This window comes from Anguilla anguilla, chromosome 3, assembly GCF_013347855.1.
Source record: "Anguilla anguilla isolate fAngAng1 chromosome 3, fAngAng1.pri, whole genome shotgun sequence".
NCBI classification, from domain to species: domain Eukaryota; kingdom Metazoa; phylum Chordata; class Actinopteri; order Anguilliformes; family Anguillidae; genus Anguilla; species Anguilla anguilla.
In genome coordinates this window covers 44505713-44523385 of record NC_049203.1, presented here as the reverse complement: position 1 = coordinate 44523385, position 17673 = coordinate 44505713, and the positions used below count along the sequence as shown (strand labels likewise).

Genomic DNA, 17673 nt, shown 5'->3' with positions numbered 1-17673 from the left:
TCTTCTTCTTCTTTTAACTTTTCTTTTTCTTCTTCTTCGCAACATTTTCACCCCTATCCCAAGCTCAAAAACTCATAAAATTTGGCAGGTATGGCTGCCAATTTATTATACATAACACCCATGTAAAACACACTCTAGGTGGAGATACATTCCTAGAATGCTTGCCTGATTCTCACCAAATTTAGCATGTCTGATTTACAGCACATTGCTCTGTTAAATGGTGAAGGAAATTTTGATATGTACAAAGATGGCTGCAGGTCTGTAATGGCTGACCATGTCCATCATATGCGTATTGGCCAAAGATGTATGGCAAGTGCAACAATACTTCACCGAAAATCATATTGTTGATGAGCATTTACATGCTCGCAGTGTTATAGTGCAATATGGCCTGTAGGGTTACTCATATAGCTCCCCTCCCCGCCCCCAAATTCACACTCTGAGGGTAGCTGTAAGCAAGCCATAACTCCCCCTCCACATACATGTACACATACAAAATACAGCCCAAACTTTATGTAGTTCACGGAAATCTGTTTATTTACAGTGCAGAATAGAGACTTAGAAGCTTCCACCAGACAGTTCAAACCAGGGCTTTATTACAGCACCAATACCCATGGAGCAGAATGTGGCAGGAAAGAGGACAGTCCACTCATAAAGAAATGGATTAGAAGAGAAAAAGCAGAAACATGCAGCTTAACACTGGAACGTTGAGACCTACACAAAGAGTAAAATTAAATAGAATTAAGTTACATATTAACTTAAATTAACTTAAATTAAATAAAAAATAATTAACATTGTAACATTTGTCCTTGTTGCTCTTTCAAACCAGGTTTTCTTTGCAAAAGATCACTTCCTGGTAAAATAAAACATTAAATAACAAATAAAATACAACAAAAAAAATAAATATAACACCTATTCTGGCAATTTTTTAAACACACAAAGCAAGTTAGATCATAATATGAACTCAATGAAGATGTCAACTTATGTGAATTTGTACAGAATGCCTCAATGATTATCAGTTGTTTTGAATATCCTAATTTCTTTATTTTTTATACTGTTTTTGCTGTAGAAAAAAAGCAAAAGTGATTCTTTTCACATAGACAACTGCACTGTTGCTTGATATCAATGTCAAAACTTTTTGGCCAAATCATGTTACAGGCCCATACACAAAAGTCCTTTCCAATGTCTTTTTTTAATGGTGGGGGTGGGACAGACTGGAGGCAGGCTTGCCACAGGGGAGGGGGCCTGTGCAAATCTTTTCAGTACCGGCGGCGTTTGCTGTTGGGCCCATCAAAGTTACCACCGCCAGGGCTGGCCCGGCCAAATCCCCCTGGGCCACCAGCCCCATCACCCATAGGGCCTGAGCCTACCACGCCCAGTGGGGGCTGCTGCTGGGGCTCCAGTCCTGGTCGACCCCCCATGGGGAACCCCGGAGAGGGGGGTGCGGTGCCATGGGAGAACCTGTCCACACGCTACAGCAGAGAGGGTTTAAGCATTTAAGCACCCAGACCATCCATGACCACAAACACACGATCCAGTCCAGGCCATGACCGTAAATGCACGGTCCAGTTGATCCACAGATGGTTTGCCAGTGTAGCGCGTGCCAAAACCATGCCACCGGGGAAGGACCAGGGAGTGGGGCAGAGTTCAGTAGCAGGCCAAGAAGAGATACGTAAAATGGATGCAGAAAGAAATGGAAGAGAAGGAATCACTTCATTAAGTTCATTGCTTCAAACCCTACGTTACAAATTAATGACATTGTAACATTGTACTTCATTGTACTTCATTCATAAAAAAAGTATTCATTTATTATTTACAAGTAAGGTCAGTGTCTCTACGTCGTATCCATGGCGACGAAACACAAACATTAGCCTAACGTAACTGCTACGGCTGACCATTGATGGCCGCTAGCTAGTGTAATTTGTGGGCACAGTCAGAGACAGTTTGATAATGAAAAAATCGTCTCTGATACAGTTTAGGCTACTAATCCATGCCCACAGATTTCCACATCAATTTTTTCTACATTTGACCCCTGAGAGTAACCGCCGGCCCCTTCTCCCATGAGAAAATCGAAATCAGAACATCACACCATAAACTTTAAAATCGAGAGCAATTTCAGTCTCTGTAATTTAATGATTAAAATCAGTCAGCAACACAAATAACCATTCATTTCTTGTTTTTTAAATTTCTGTTTCTGAAATGGAAAATGATTAGCCAAAAAGTACACAGACCAGGAAGGGAGATGTCACCCTTCCCATGAGAGCCATGCACCCTCCACATGAGCAGGGGTGGAGGGTGAGAACACAGGACAGGAGCACAGAGGACTACATGGATACAAGATATGTGCACATTACCATGGTGCCAGTATCCGGGGGCATCATCGGGGTTCCCATGTTGGCCCCTCCCTCAGCCGCCAGGGCTCCTCCCCGGCCGGTGATGCTCATCTGAGGGGGGGCCTTGTTAGCGTTGCCAGGGGTGGGGTTATATGCATCTGTACAAAAACACCATAGAGAGGGAGTGGGTGAGGAGGGGGGTCTGGAACACCGGAGGGCTACAGGGTCTGCTGGTTTTTGTTCTCAGCTTAAAAATAAGCTCCAGTTGAGGTGAATTAACGAACTAATCAACTGCTTTCGTGACCAATTTAAGTTCTTACCCAACCTCCCATCCTTCTAATGATGTTATCAAAGAGAGCATGCCCCAATAAAAAACAATACCTCCCACTGGCATTCGATCACATTGGTAAGAGAACCCCACAAACCTCTGACCCGTGAGAGGGCTGAAGGGTCAACCATTTATTTTGTTTGGTGGAGCCCAGCTATAACCATAAAGGAGGAGGTCTGGTTTCGTCTTTTTGTAGTGTTTGCGGCCCTATCCTACTTTTACAAGATCTAAACTAAAGAGTTCAGGGATATGTTTCCAATTTTTCTCACATTGTTGAAGTATTTTTCCCCTCCAGCAAATGTCTACTGTGAAGTGCTATTTGTTCACTTGATTGTAAATGAATACTAAGGACTGTTTGATCAATTAACTGACTGATTCGTCTGGGTCCTTTTGTTTTAAGATTACGCGATCAATGGTTTAAACAGATATAAGTGACACTGTAGGACCATGATCAAAAAAGGGCTGTTAGGGACTGTAGATACATCCTCTTTGAACTGTCTGACTCACCTTGTGATTCTGCTTTCTCTATTTGGAGCGACAACAGACACAAACTCCCAGGGTCTCTATGGCAATAACAAAGGCAAGCTTCCTTAATTATTACCAAGAAATCTACCTTCCAAATAGACACACAAAGCCAGCCAACCCAGCTTGGTTTCAGCAGTGTGAACAGCACTGGGCCTGGTTAGCATGCAGTTATGACCGTACCTGCCATGTTTAACGGTCCACGTGGTCCCACATCTCCCATCCTCACATCCTGGTCTCTCTGAAAGGGAAAAACAGGTATAGCAACAGGTGCAGCTCCACAGAGGAAAACATGTCCGAAATTGGTGACTTCAAAGTGGTCACTGAGACACACCACAGCAAGACTCATTCTGCATTTCTGAACTTCTGAAACACAAAGTCAGCTGACAGTCATTTAAAGAATTAATACGGCCTGACACATTTAACAGGGAACATAAGGTGATAATAATACTGTGATAATACCACAAGCACTGCTGAAAGAAAAATCGAATGATCTAATAATCTTACAATGCAATGAGAGACTTTACTTATGCGAACAATTAAAAACAGAACAACAACCTATTAATACCATCCTTGATGCTTGTTACACACACAATTTGCAGACTGCAAACATAATGTCTACATGCTCTTCCTATCTATCCATCTTAATTTCTATATGCAGAATATTATTTCTTTATATACTCAATATTGCATAACATTGGACATGTAAAAATACTGGGAAAGAAGCCTAACCAAGAGACCTATGAAATATCAAAAATATATCAAACAGACATATCCAAGATATGTCAACAAATAATTTTCTCATTCACAGCAGGCAGCTTCTCATCAAGCTGCTCCTCTTCACAGTTCACAACAGTTCACAAATGTCTTTCCTATTTTATTTTTATCACTTGAACAACACCGGGCTTTTGCTGCTATTTACTGCACAAGAAGCATCTTAACAATGTAGGAATTATATTTGTTGGCAGATGTACACATACCAAAATGTGACCATTTAACTTCATAACTCATTCATTTTCTGTACCTCTGTAATTTCATATTTGTTTATGATAAGTGTTTATGGTGGTATAAATGGAATGAACAACTGCAAGCCATGCAGTTCCCATGATTTATGGGGGGGGTGACCCCTGGCTTTCACCCCACTGCGCATTACCACCCCTGACTGCAGTTTATTTGTGGCGTGAAGTCCTTATAAAAGGCAGCAGGACCATGCCATTATGCACTGTACCTATGACCCAAAGCTCTATATGTTACCCTGGCTAATGCTGTTGTGGCTAACACAAAAAAAATATCTCCCTTCATCCTGCGATACAGCCACCTTGAAACTGAGGGACACAGTTGTAATGCCTGTAACCCAAATACTCCTCACTGCACACTGACCTAGATTCAGCAGAATGTCCGCAAGTGCTAATCCTGCTGGACAAGCAGATAGTGTAAGCAAATCAAATCCCTTCAAATTCATATAAATGATATGCATATTACTAAATACAAATACTATCAACAATCAAACTAACCCATCATCATGTATAAAGAGTCAATATCTTTTTTCTCATTGTGTTTAAGATAGAGGTGGACAGAGGGGTGTGTACGTGCGAGTGTGGAGGCAAGTGGAGCAAAGCATAGGAGTGGAGGTGGAGCAGAGGTAGAGAGAGAGGTCCAGAGGTGCTGCCAAGTCCACTCATTATAAGCGGCTAGAGCTTTTTCTGAAAAGTTGTTTGGAAAAATTGAAAGCTGATCGGTTGCAGGTGGTCGGTTGCTTAGATCTGATTTTGGCCGGACACTGGGGGTCGGCCTAGAAAAGCTGTCGTCTGCAACTGAGTGAGTGAGTGATGCTTCTGTTTTCTAGGAGTTCCCCCAGGCAATACCGAGGGTCTGGCTCAGCTAGACTTGCCTAGTCTTGTTGAAAACACGGTTGTGTATCCAGGCAGGCCAAATGAAATGGGAAATTTCAGTGGATTGTTGTAACATAGCGAAACACAGTGTAGAGGTAGTGTGAAGGTGTGTATGTACAGTTACTGTAAAGGCAGGCAGAGGTAGGCATAGGTGTCCCTTATGAAAAAATCACGTGAAATTTGAAATATTCCTACGTGAAAAAAAAGTCACACGTGAACTCAACATTTTCCCGCATGATTGGCTTTTTTCACATGTGAATGAAAATTTCCACAAGCGAGAACAAAAACGTGACCTGAAATCACGTGACAATCTACATTTTCAGGTAAGACTGAGACTTTTTCAAATGTGAAAACAAAACAAGACACTTGATATAGCACAGGTTACCTATACCCACTATCATCTTACAAGTGGGATTATGTTTATAGTTCACATGTACTCTTCACACATTGGGTGTTCATATGTGGTTTTAGAACACCTGAATTTTTTGTATGGGGTATCAGGCAGAGTTTGTGTAGAGACAGATAGAGGCAGGCACAGATGTATCAGGGCAGGGATAGTGTAGAGGCAGGCACAGATGTATCAGGGCAGGAATAGTGTAGAGGCAGGAGCAGGTGTATCAGGGCAGGGTTAGTGTACAGGCAGGAGCAGGTGTATCAGGGCAGGTTAGTGTAGAGGCAGGAGCAGGGGTATCAGGGCAGGGTTAGTGTAGAGGCAGGAGCAGGTGTATCAGGGCAGGGTTAGTGTAGAGGCAGGAGCAGGTGTATCAGGGCAGGTTAGTGTAGAGGCAGGAGCAGGGGTATCAGGGCAGGTTAGTGTAGAGGCAGGAGCAGGGGTATCAGGGCAGGGTTAGTGTAGAGGCAGGAGCAGGTGTATCAGGGCAGGGTTAGTGTAGAGGCAGGAGCAGGTGTATCAGGGCCGGGTTAGTGTAGAGGCAGGAGCAGGGGTATCAGGGCAGGGTTAGTGTACAGGCAGGAGCAGGGGTATCAGGGCAGGGTTAGTGTAGAGGCAGGAGCAGGTGTATCAGGGCAGGGTTAGTGTACAGGCAGGAGCAGGTGTATCAGGGCAGGGTTAGTGTAGAGGCAGGAGCAGGTGTATCAGGGCAGGGTTAGTGTACAGGCAGGAGCAGGGGTATCAGGGCAGGGTTAGTGTACAGGCAGGAGCAGGTGTATCAGGGCAGGGTTAGTGTAGAGGCAGGAGCAGGTGTATCAGGGCAGGGTTAGTGTAGAGGCAGGAGCAGGTGTATCAGGGCAGGGTTAGTGTAGAGGCAGGAGCAGGGGTATCAGGGCAGGGTTAGTGTAGAGGCAGGAGCAGGGGTATCAGGGCAGGGTTAGTGTAGAAGCAGGAGCAGGGGTATCAGGGCAGGGTTAGTGTAGAGGCAGGAGCAGGGGTATCAGGGCAGGGATAGTGTAGAGGCAGGAGCAGGGGTATCAGGGCAGGGTTAGTGTAGAGGCAGGAGCAGGTGTATCAGGGCAGGGTTAGTGTAGAGGCAGGAGCAGGGGTATCAGGGCAGGGTTAGTGTAGAGGCAGGAGCAGGGGTATCAGGGCAGGGTTAGTGTAGAGGCAGGAGCAGGTGTATCAGGGCAGGGTTAGTGTAGAGGCAGGAGCAGGGGTATCAGGGCAGGGTTAGTGTAGAGGCAGGAGCAGGTGTATCAGGGCAGGGTTAGTGTAGAGGCAGGAGCAGGGGTATCAGGGCAGGGTTAGTGTAGAGGCAGGAGCAGGGGTATCAGGGCAGGGTTAGTGTAGAGGCAGGAGCAGGGGTATCAGGGCAGGTTAGTGTAGAGGCAGGAGCAGGTGTATCAGGGCAGGGTTAGTGTAGAGGCAGGAGCAGGGGTATCAGGGCAGGGTTAGTGTAGAGGCAGGAGCAGGTGTATCAGGGCAGGGTTAGTGTAGAGGCAGGAGCAGGGGTATCAGGGCAGGGTTAGTGTAGAGGCAGGAGCAGGGGTATCAGGGCAGGGTTAGTGTAGAGGCAGGAGCAGGTGTATCAGGGCAGGGTTAGTGTAGAGGCAGGAGCAGGGGTATCAGGGCAGGGTTAGTGTACAGGCAGGAGCAGGTGTATCAGGGCAGGGTTAGTGTAGAGGCAGGAGCAGGGGTATCAGGGCAGGGTTAGTGTAGAGGCAGGAGCAGGTGTATCAGGGCAGGTTAGTGTAGAGGCATGTGCAGGTTGTACTCACATTGTCCATGTAGCTGGGTTTAAAACCGTCTGTCTGGTGCCTCATTTCCTCTTGCTCAGACTGCCGCATCATCTGCTCTCGCCTGCGCCTCTCCTCCTCATGCCTACAGAAACAGCAGACACACACAAGCACACACACCCACACACGTACACATACACACACGCACAAGCACACACACATGCACACGCAAATACACACGCACGCATGCATACATGCACACACACACACACGAGGAAATATATTAACAGCATACGACTATCTCAACATCAAGGGTAAATAACTCCTGACAGACAGCTGTCACTCTCATTTCACTGTAATATTCATGTGTCTGTTCTCTCAGTGTTACATTTCTACACATTCCCCTTCTCTGTATTAGTGTTACATTTCTCCCCTGTCGATTTCTCTAAGTATCAAACTCTTATGTGTGTACCTCATTTCTATCTGTTTGCGTTTTTGCAGCTCTTGATTCCTCAACTCCTCCAGGTGCCTCAGTTCTTCTTGACGTCGCATTAGATCTGTTTCAGAGCAGGAAATGTACCATTCATTAAATCCCCCACTCCCTATTAAATCCCCCACTCCCTTTGAATTTACAGGTACACTGTCTAAATAAACACCTGCAGCTACCCCAGTAAACAATATATGCAGAGAATGTATTAAAACGTGAAATGTTGGTCCTGAAAGGCTCCTGGCATTATACTCATTGTACAAAAATAAATCACCGCTTCCTGGTTCCACTAATAACATACGATTTAAATGCAATATTGTAGAAACAAAATGAAGTATAAATAACCCAGGTGCATCAGTGTGGTGATGTACACAAATCAGGTTCGCTCGCGTGGTTGAATGGAATGGTGCTGTTCATTACATAACATTCATTCAGTTGTATACGAAGGTGGAGCTGCATGCTGCTGTATGTAATAGGCGGAGCTGAGCGTTTCTGTGGAAACCTTGTCTCATCATCATGAGCTGGTGCTCGTGTCGCGCTGCCTCCATCTCGGCCTCCAGCTTCTCTTTGGCCTCACTGATGTTGCGCTCCACCTGCTCGCGCTGCTGCTTCTCCATCTCCTCCAGGGCCTTCCAGCGGGAGGAGTACTCGAACTCAAACGTCCCAGGCTGGGCGAAGCGAGGGGGCTTCTCTCTCTCCCTGAAGCCCAAAGATTGCCAAAGTCAAGCTCCACACATGCACTCTCACACACTCACATGACCACCAACGTTAATCTCCACACATACCAAAATCAAGTTCCACACATACACTCAAGCACACATGTGCTCTCACTCGCTCACATGCACACTTTCATGCACACTTCACTGTATTTAAACCGGTAATCATGCTGTTGTGACCGGTCACATGCAGTGCTGGTTGGTAGTGTGGTAGCTCTGCTTTCCTGAGAGTCTCAGTCGGTAAAGAATGGGCCCTGTAATTACAGGTTTAAGCCTCAGACTCGGTTATGACTTCTGCTGAGAGGTTCAGTTCATTAAGGCCAATAGACACCTAATGTCCCTATACCTGTCACTGTAAAACTAGCAGGTCATCAGAAACATAAACTATCTTTCATCACACAACAAAACTGCATGTGCCAGTCAAACACATACACTAAACCTGAAATGACATCAAGAAATACCAGAAAGGGAACTATCCATTTAAGTTTGATAGAGTTCCTCCGGTCACTGCTGCAAAGGGTTCTGTCAATGACTCCAGTATGTCCAAACAAGTTAAGTCTTGACTTCAGTCCTGCACTACTTCTGTAGGCTGTACAATGTTGACTCAAACAGCAAAATTGCAGATTGCAGATTGGAGATAAAAAAGGAATGAAATATTTGAAAGAAGCATCTCTCTCTGTCCAAGAATGTTACAGTCTAGTCTTAAATGATGTCATGAGATAAAGACAGACAGAGTGATAGGCAGACAGACAGACAGACAATATTGAACAAACTTACTTGTGATATTGAGCACTTTTTTGTAAAATCTTTTCAGGAAGGCCGTCCTCATCGTCAAACTGGTCTGTTGGCTCAACAATAGCAGGACAGGGTGTTCTGGGGAGGAGGGGAAGTGGGGAGGAATAATAAAACATGTATGAATGATCATCATCACTCTATAGTTACATAGCTGTAATACCTCTGTCTTGGACAGACAATCTGATGGTTTGCATTGTTACTGAGCACTTATTTGATCAATTAAATTGGAATGATTACACAGTTAACACCTAACGATTTACTTTCTTGGGTCTGAAACCCAGCAGACCCTACAGGTTTCTGAGACCAGGGTTCAGAACCACTGTATAGTACATTCAGTATAGAAAAGTTCTGAGCTGAAAAGCTTTCCTGGAAAGCCTTGATCATTTGAACACACAGTTCCCCCTTTGGGAAAACTAGCATGGTTTAGCTAGTCACCACACCAGTGTGGGCTGCTCTATTTTCAGTTCTGCCTTTAACAAGAGGGTGATTAAAAGAGAAAGTAGCCAAATACCAAGACAACTACTCATATATTGCATTATGTCAAACCAAGATTTTAGCAAAGGCCCATTTTGGGTGAAATCGTTGTCCATTTTTACAATAAAATTAGCAATACTGGGGCATAAACAAGTGCCAAGCATTTTTCTTGTTTTTTTCCCATCAGCTTAACACAGGGATGTCCAATTTTTTAGTGGACCAAACCAGAATCTCAGCTGCAAACCAAAGCATTACAAATCCTAGATGCAAAGGTAAGTAAATATTTTTCCAACGTTTTTCCTCGGGCAGTTTCTCATCCGCAATTCAGTCATCCCTCAGCAAGAGGACGATAGAGTCTTCTTGTCAGTTAATTATCACAATGCTCCTCTCTAGTAATCTTCATCAGCTTCCACTAATTAAGCCCAGATGATGATTGACAGTGTCACATGTTGCTTTCAGCACATAAAACCATAGACACGTGGCAGATATGTTCATAGCGTTGCGTGGTAACGTTCACTTAATTTTTCTTACATAAGAAATGGGGACATGAAAACTGCAATTATTTAACCTGCAAAATAGTTAAATAAGACTAGTCAGAACAATTAAATAGTTTGAAGCATGGGTAGGCTGCTAAAAAACTCAAGGCTAAAACAGATGAACTCAAATGAAATAAAAATTCATATTACAAACTTTGTGATTAAATCTGATCATAGTCAGCGGTCAGCAATAGTCTCCACTGTTATTCTTTGGCAGTGCTAAATCTTAAACTCATCCATAAGAAGACACTACATCAACAAAGGCAAAGGCATCAACAAAGTTGTTGGAACAGACAAGTATCGTTTCGCCTTCTTCACAATATTTGACACATTAGATACTTTGACTGAGACGTGTGTGTTGGAGTAGTGTGCCTTTTTCCGTTGCTCCACTTTCATGTATTCTGATCTGTCTGCTCTCAAACCAGCAAATCATTTTGATCAGTCATGTGTCATGTTCTGCAGTCACCTTGCGCTGTGGCCCTAAAGCCTTGCCATGCAACTCCCACAGCTGTGCCAGCACTGCAGTATTCAGGGTGATGTCCATTTCTCAGGTACACAAATCTGGGGTAGAAACTGATGTAATGGAAACCGTCGAATACAGCAGAATACCAACTGATGTCAATTCTGTTTTTCTCGTTGACAGTGGAGTCCCCTTCATTGTTTATACCTGATGATTTTTATTTTGTCTGTTGATTGTTGTTTTTGTGCCTGTAGGAATTTGTTGCAAACTGTGCAAAATAAATTGACTTTGTCAGTATGAAATGTACAAGGAGGGTACTGTTGCATCTGGTCACTCAGAGAGTTTTTTGTTTGAAATTCCCTCCATGTTATTGTCCTTCCTCTGGCCCAGTGTATTAAATCAACAAATTGCTTTTATAAGGTCACAACTGATCATTAATTTTTATAAATAGACAGATGATTGTAACAGTGCAATGCTAACAGTGACCCCACTGGAATTTAGATGGGAATGTAAATTGAAATCATATTGGGGCACATGTCCTACATAAACAGGTTACCTTACTTACACAATGTGTGCCTTTACAGCATGGATATATGATTAATTGTGTTTATGTGAACATGGCTTCATTTATAATACTGTACTACCACCCCTTCAACAGGCCAAACTAGAGACAGGGCCAGGTTGGTCCTCCAGGGTTTGTTTTACTATTAAGAATATGAAATGTAGCAATCTAAAGTTCAGCAGTATTCAGTCAGCCATTCAAATTGCAGTTAAATGACAACTTGGTGGGATAGAGGCTTACGTGGTCAGTAAAAAGGCCCCATCTGTGCAGCGGTCCAATGCTTTGCGAGCTGCTGGTTTGGAGGCGAACTCGACAAAGCCCTTGCCAGTGGGTCTGCCCCGGTCGTCCACCTCCACAATGGCCCGCTCCACCGGCCCAAACTGGGAAAAGGCCTGTTCCAGTAGTTCGTTTGACACCACCGGGGATAAATTCCGCACGGTGAGAGCTGAGCCGTGGGTGGCAAAGCGAACGCGGATTGGCCGATTCCTCATTACTATCCCGTCCAACTCGGCCTTGGCGATCTCTGCCAGTGTTCTGGTTTCCTAGAGAGGCAACCAAAATGACCATGTGTCATTATGCCCGTGTCATGACAATTAAGAATGGAATGCTAATAATTCCACCTAAGCCCCACTGCGCATACTGACCCTAGTTAATCTAACCTTGCAAACATGCAAATTCTGTACATAAACTCTGATGGAGTGCATATTATCCCATTTGTATTCATATAATGTAATGTAATGTAATATAAACTTGTGTTATATAGGCCTAGGCTATATACATTGAACAATTCAGCAGTTCAACCGATTAACAAACGAATTATTTAATCATTGAAGTTGATACGAGCTTGTTTTACTAATTTGCATTGTTTACAATGATAATTTAAAACTATTTGGAGCTTGAAAAAAAACCATGTCAACGATCTAATAATATTTCTACAGTATCGGGTAATGTTCTGGGCTTTACGCTGGACAAATTTAGGTCATTTGTAAAATGCTCATTTATAAACGCTTATTCGGTCCGAAGGTTTTCCCGAGTTTTGCTTTCCTATAGCAAAGTCCTGTGCGCTGTGACAAAATTACAAATATATATTTGAAAGCTCAACTTGCGGAGCCCTATTTTTCTCTCGGCCTTGGCACAATCCCTGAATGGTGTGCATAGGCTACACTGTGGAGGTGCGGCGTTGCCAACCAATAGCACTATTTGTTTTGTAGCAAAATTGCCCCATAAAGGCAGAGTAGACTACTATAATTTAGCCAGCAGGATAATTTGTCGCGCTTTTAGCTGCTCACCAAATAGCTTAAGTGGATCGAGAGGAATGTCAAACGTGCACTCACTGGTTAGAATGCATCCTTTAATGCATCCTAAACCACTGGCATGTAGACTAAAAAATACGGTCCTCATTCGAGGACAGCTTTACAATATAAACACATTCAGCGAGTAGCAAGTGAAGAAATGTGTGCGCATGGCATATGCTCTGCTAACCAGTTAGGTAAACAATCATGTTCTACAATGCAGTTAGCTGTGTGTGCGATGCTACCAGGTCTAATAGCCTTAGTATGTAAAAGGGGGAGAGAAAAACAATCATAAAAGGAAAACAATAATACCAGCCGAATGAATCCGAATCCCCGGTCCCGGTTAATGAACACCTCGCTGGCTTCTCCATATTTCGCAAAAAGCTTCCTAAAATCCTCTTCTGTCAAGTCTGTGGGCAGGTTACCCACGAACAACCTGCATCGCTGGGTAAACGTTTTCTCCCCGGGTCTTCTGAAGCTTTTCAAGTCAAGGATCATCTCCAGTGACTCGTTGGCACCACTTTCAGGTACTGATTCCGAAGCTGGTGTTGATCCCTCCATTTCTGCCCCCTGTTCAGCTGCTGGTGACGCCAAATTGCGCTGTGCGTTGAGGGGTCTCGGCGAAGGAGCACTGTTTTGAATATTAACCGGTGTAAGATTGCTGCTTGTCATTGTAGTCGTTTTTGTAACGTATACGTTGTCCAGCTTTAATCCAAGAGCATCAAGAGAAATGTAAAGTTTATTATGGCCTACAGTAGAACTGTATGAGCAAAGGACGAACAACTGGGTCCTACAAAAGGATGTTCTGTAAAGATGGCGTTCGCAGCGATGCGCAGCTGCGGACGTCATCAAACTGCTAGTACTTCCAAGGCATCTTCAACATTCATTTTTTTGCAGATCCCAGATTAACCCATTTGCTCCCTCAAAGTTTCTCAAGCATTCAAGCAACTATTAAAATTAAATGTTGTAACATCTCCCTGTCATAATATTATTGCTGAGACTTCAAATACGTGGCTATTGCGTTTAAGTGTCGCAAAATCAAACACTGCTAGTACCATGGACAGTGCTCGATGCTTTTAAATAAACATTATATTTTCGACAGTGACACGGAGACACAATTATCTATTCAGTGAAAAGACTGGCTTTAATTCTTACATATAAAGTTACAGCATAGCCGTGAATTGGGGAGAGATGACGTCATATTTAGGATGAGATTTTTTTTGGACCATGAAAAGTCCAGTTACACCAAATAAAGATAAATCCACGGGTATCAAATCTGTAAAGATAATACCAGTTACCTCTGAGACAGCTACACAGTAGCACTAGGCTATGTATGCATGTGTGCAATGTATCTTAGTGTCATGAATTCACATAGACTAAGAATTCTGTATATAGTTTGACAATTGTTCCAAAAATATGCTTTCTACACACACCGACTTTATTCGATGGAGTTCCAGTTCAGTCAGCTCATTTTCAAAATCAAGTATGTATTTCCTTGGATGCGGTTACTGACAAATCAAGATTAGCAAGCGACGCATTCGATTCCTCGGGTCTGAACGCCCTTTGTCCAAATCGATCTAATCCCTACACGAGTAGCCTATCTTTGTGTACGTATGTGCGTGCGGGCGCGTGTGTGCGCGTTACTAAACTAACAAACAGCACAAAACAAACAAAAACAGGCTATGTTACGGAGGGAAGATAATCACTCTTTATGATATGTAGATACATGGTTAATTCTAGTTATAAGTGCTTATGACATAGGCGCCTCAGTGCGTAGCATAACCCAAGCAAGGTATCGAGTTACAAAGCACATAGCCTGTATTGAAACAACAGTAGCCTTTATAAATAATACATTGTAAATTATTATTATTATTATTATTATTATTATTATTATTACTATTATTATTATGTAATGCAGTCATCTCTGTGACGCAGCACGCATTCACGCAGGGCAGTTTTACAAGGAATCAGAGCCAAATTTTAGAGGAGAATGGTTGTGGCCATTTGTTACGACTAGAGCCATTTTTTTAAAAAAAGCCATTGACTAAAATCAAAAGTATTCAAATACCCAGATCTGTTAATGGCAACTGGATTTAAGTGAGGCTAAATCCGTATCTTATCATTAACACGTGTAGAGTTCAGGTACCTCGGTAAGCTCAATCTTGGTCTATGTTTTCGAGTTTGACCGCGGTAAGGCGTCAAGAAGACCATGTTGACGAGATCCAATAAGGAACCAAATATGGTGACCACTGTAAACCACACCCTGTTCGTGATGATTCCATTGCATAAAAACACAGTGTTCAATTGAACATTCGTAAAACACATCACATATTATACGAATGAGCATGATACACCATCAGCCTACATAGTACTTAACTCTATTGTAAATAAACCTAAGTATTTTGACCGCAGCCTTCCAGTTCGACATGCTGCGCTTGCGTGGTGATGAAAGGCGAGGAAAGGATCTCTTTTGACAGTCACCTCCCATGCGAACGTCGCTACGTCTTAACGCATGCGCTTCAGGATTTATGTCAAGACACAGAAGTGGCGCTATATCGTTCCCAGCTCGACTCGGGTAAGCGATCCAGAGACGTTTTTATCGCAATTTATGGTTAATTGGCAAAAGTTGTAGCAACAATTGAAGGTGTGCGTCTGGTGTACAAGGGAGCCCGCAAGTTTCCAGTTTTGTTGTTAAGTAAAATTTAATGGCGACTTAGCAGTTAATTTTACCCCGCCAGAGATTTTCTCCCCCTCTCTGCTGTGACAGGGTGCAATTGCCTGTGCTATCACGTATTGTTTCGTTCGCTCTCTAATGGCGGACGTGAGGCAGTGCCACTAACCGACTCGAGGGGGGCAAATAACAGCCCCCTGTCTAAAACAGGAAGTAAAACCAGATGTGCTGCGCGCGTGGACCGAAATGTCTAAGGTAGTTGACATCTATAGGGACATGAAGGTTTACGTTCGGTCATTTTTTTTTACATTTTTAAAAAGAGTGGAGTTGATGTAATATGCTGTGCTGTAGCGCCCCTTGGGGTCACCAAATATAATTTTTTGATTGCCCGGGGTAGTCGCTGAGGGGTAACTTCCCAATTAAATGACGCACTGGTATTGTAACGTTAGCCTTATGGAAAACGCATCATTCCAAGAGGAAACACATTGTAATAGCGAAGAACGCTTGGAAGTCAGGTAATTGAACTACTAAAACATGCTTCTCTATGAATACCTTAGTGCTCTGGAATCATTTTCTGCTGATCAAAGACGTTTTAGGCTGCTTTCACACACAATCGGTCTTCATAATCTGCAGCGAATAGTCACGAATAACTTATGATTATTTTTTTTCTGTAAAAACAATGGCGCAGTCTCCCTGGTTCGCCTCCCTCCAGTTCGCCGCTAATCCAATGACTGCGTGCGCGGAGGAGGCCAGGGGTGGGAACAGAACTCTCCCGGCTGAAGCACGTTTGCTGTCAGCTAAGAACAGCGAGTTCTCATTCGAGCATTAGACTTTTTTGGTGAGGAGCGAACGGTAGCTCATATTCTTTCTTTCTTTATTTATTTTTTCTTATAGACAAAGTTTTGGAGTTTAAAGTTTCCTAGAAAATGTTAGCAAACCGGCTCTGCTCGCAAGTTTCAGTCAGGTCGACGTCAGTGACCGGTTGTCTTCATACCGGCGGTCGGTGGCTCTCCGGATAAAACGGAGATTCTGTTCGTTCGCGCGGTCAAGGGCACGGCCCGAGGGGAAAGCCTGCATTATGCTAAGAGTGGTAGGCTTAATAAATATCAATTCATAATGTATGCGTTTTTAACTAACTAGTCAGCTGACAGATGGATGAAGGAAAGGGGCTTATATAAGATATGTTATTTGGTTGTTGAAGGTTGGATGAATTGGGTGAACTTATTGAAATTAGTGTTCATTGCTGGCAGATATAACAAAATGGGTACCTCAATATGGTATTGTCTGTATGGGTTTTTGATGTAATGCTCATTTATGAAAAAGATAGATGGTAACTGTGTTGCATTACATAATGTGATGGGGTAGGTGTACTGTACAGTAGCAGCAGTGTGTGCTGCCAGAGACACCCCTCTTCTTGTGATGCCTGTTCATCCAGAGTCACTCATGATGTGGAACAGGACACATGTGTCTGATATGGTTTCATCCTGTGTTCATTTTGAGGGCAGTGGAGGACCCAGACTCGGCCCTTGGTAATGGTGATTTGAGAACAGCGTTTGGGCACCGATGTGCTCCAGGACCGCATGCAGTAATGGCTGGATGGGTTCTGCATTTCAGCCTGTCTCAGAAGTCCTGCCTTTACTGCTCAAAGTCCAGCCCCCTGGTGCTGTTCCTCCTCAGGTTCTGATGCTCTGGTTGCAGCAGATGGTTCTGGTTCTGTTGTCTTTGTGAAAACGTTACCGAGCCTTGTTGGCGGCCATGGAAACCACCGAGAGGAACGTTGTGCATCCTCAATTGCAGCTGCAGCGGGGCTGGATGCCCTCCTTCCAGTGGAGAGCAGGAGCCGTGTGGTTGGTTGCCATGACTGCATTGCAGTCAGACGCTCCATGGTGGCGAGGGTTTGACAGCTGGACGCCGGATAGCTGACGGACATGAGGGGAGGGGGAGGTGGGGCATGGGGGTAAGGGGAGCCACAGACCAGGGTGAGGTCAACAGGAACATTTAGGCTTTTTTGGGCTGTATGGTCACGTGCTGCTGGGCTGTTTCATGCCAAGTCAAACATCCTAGTTCAGATGTTCTTGAAAATTGGCACATTCATTTTGTGTTTCTCGAATGTCATATTTTTGAGTGATGTCATTTATTGTAGCATTGGGATCTCTTGTGGTTTTAGAGGCTGTTAAAATATTTGTATCTTGTAAAGGCGATGCAAATAATTTTCTATTGTACAAAAATAAATACATAAAATTAAAAATGAAAAAAAAATATATATAAAATATTGTGTGCGTGTGTGTAGTGCGCGCATCTACATACATATGTACACGAAAGATGGTGAACCCTATCGGAGGTCTACCAAGAGAAGAAAAAAAACCCCTTGGTGGTTTGATCACCACGGCAACAAATGAATTGCATCACCGATGGTGAGGAGATGCTGGATTGAGAGAGAGGGAGAGAGAGAGAGAGAGAGAGAGAAAGACAGGCAGA

The 17673-nt window shown here is 43.7% G+C and overlaps 2 protein-coding genes across 14 annotated transcripts in view; one reads left to right on the top strand and one right to left on the bottom strand.

Moving 5' to 3' along the window:
* Nucleotides 1–513: 513 nt before the first annotated feature.
* Nucleotides 514–13372, bottom strand: LOC118223059 (paraspeckle component 1-like). Its single transcript, XM_035409161.1, has 9 exons — nt 12837–13372; nt 11473–11774; nt 9183–9278; nt 8192–8388; nt 7675–7759; nt 7245–7347; nt 3364–3421; nt 2352–2488; nt 514–1469 (listed from the first exon to the last, which is right to left on the bottom strand). The coding sequence occupies exons 1-9, from the start codon at nt 13194–13196 to the stop codon at nt 1257–1259; spliced, it is 1551 nt and encodes a 516-aa protein (XP_035265052.1). The 5' UTR covers nt 13197–13372; the 3' UTR covers nt 514–1256.
* A 1580-nt stretch (nt 13373–14952) lies between these two features.
* The window catches only part of LOC118223058 (zinc finger MYM-type protein 2-like), a 35685-nt gene continuing 32964 nt past the window's right edge, over nt 14953–17673 (top strand). For 5 of the 13 annotated variants that reach the window (XM_035409158.1, XM_035409157.1, XM_035409156.1 and 2 more), the window contains exon 1: nt 14960–15099. The gene's annotated coding sequence lies outside the window, so the exon portion shown is untranslated. Of the gene's footprint in view, nt 15100–15431; nt 15451–15551; nt 15711–16059; nt 16286–17673 lie in introns of those variants that run through there. The other 8 variants (XM_035409154.1, XM_035409149.1, XM_035409152.1 and 5 more) reach the window with 7 other exon arrangements.

What these genes read in the sequence shown, in the direction of transcription:
- LOC118223059 (XM_035409161.1), bottom strand. Translation starts at nt 13,196, where the DNA reads ATGACAAGCAGCAATCTTACACCGGTTAATATTCAAAACAGTGCTCCT. An exon ending in CGCAAACAGATAGAAATGAG is followed by an intron (nt 7,348 to 7,674) that starts GTACACACATAA and finishes CTGTTTCTGTAG; the next exon opens with GCATGAGGAGGAGAGGCGCA. An exon ending in TGGACCGTTAAACATGGCAG is followed by an intron (nt 2,489 to 3,363) that starts GTACGGTCATAA and finishes GTTTTTGTACAG; the next exon opens with ATGCATATAACCCCACCCCT.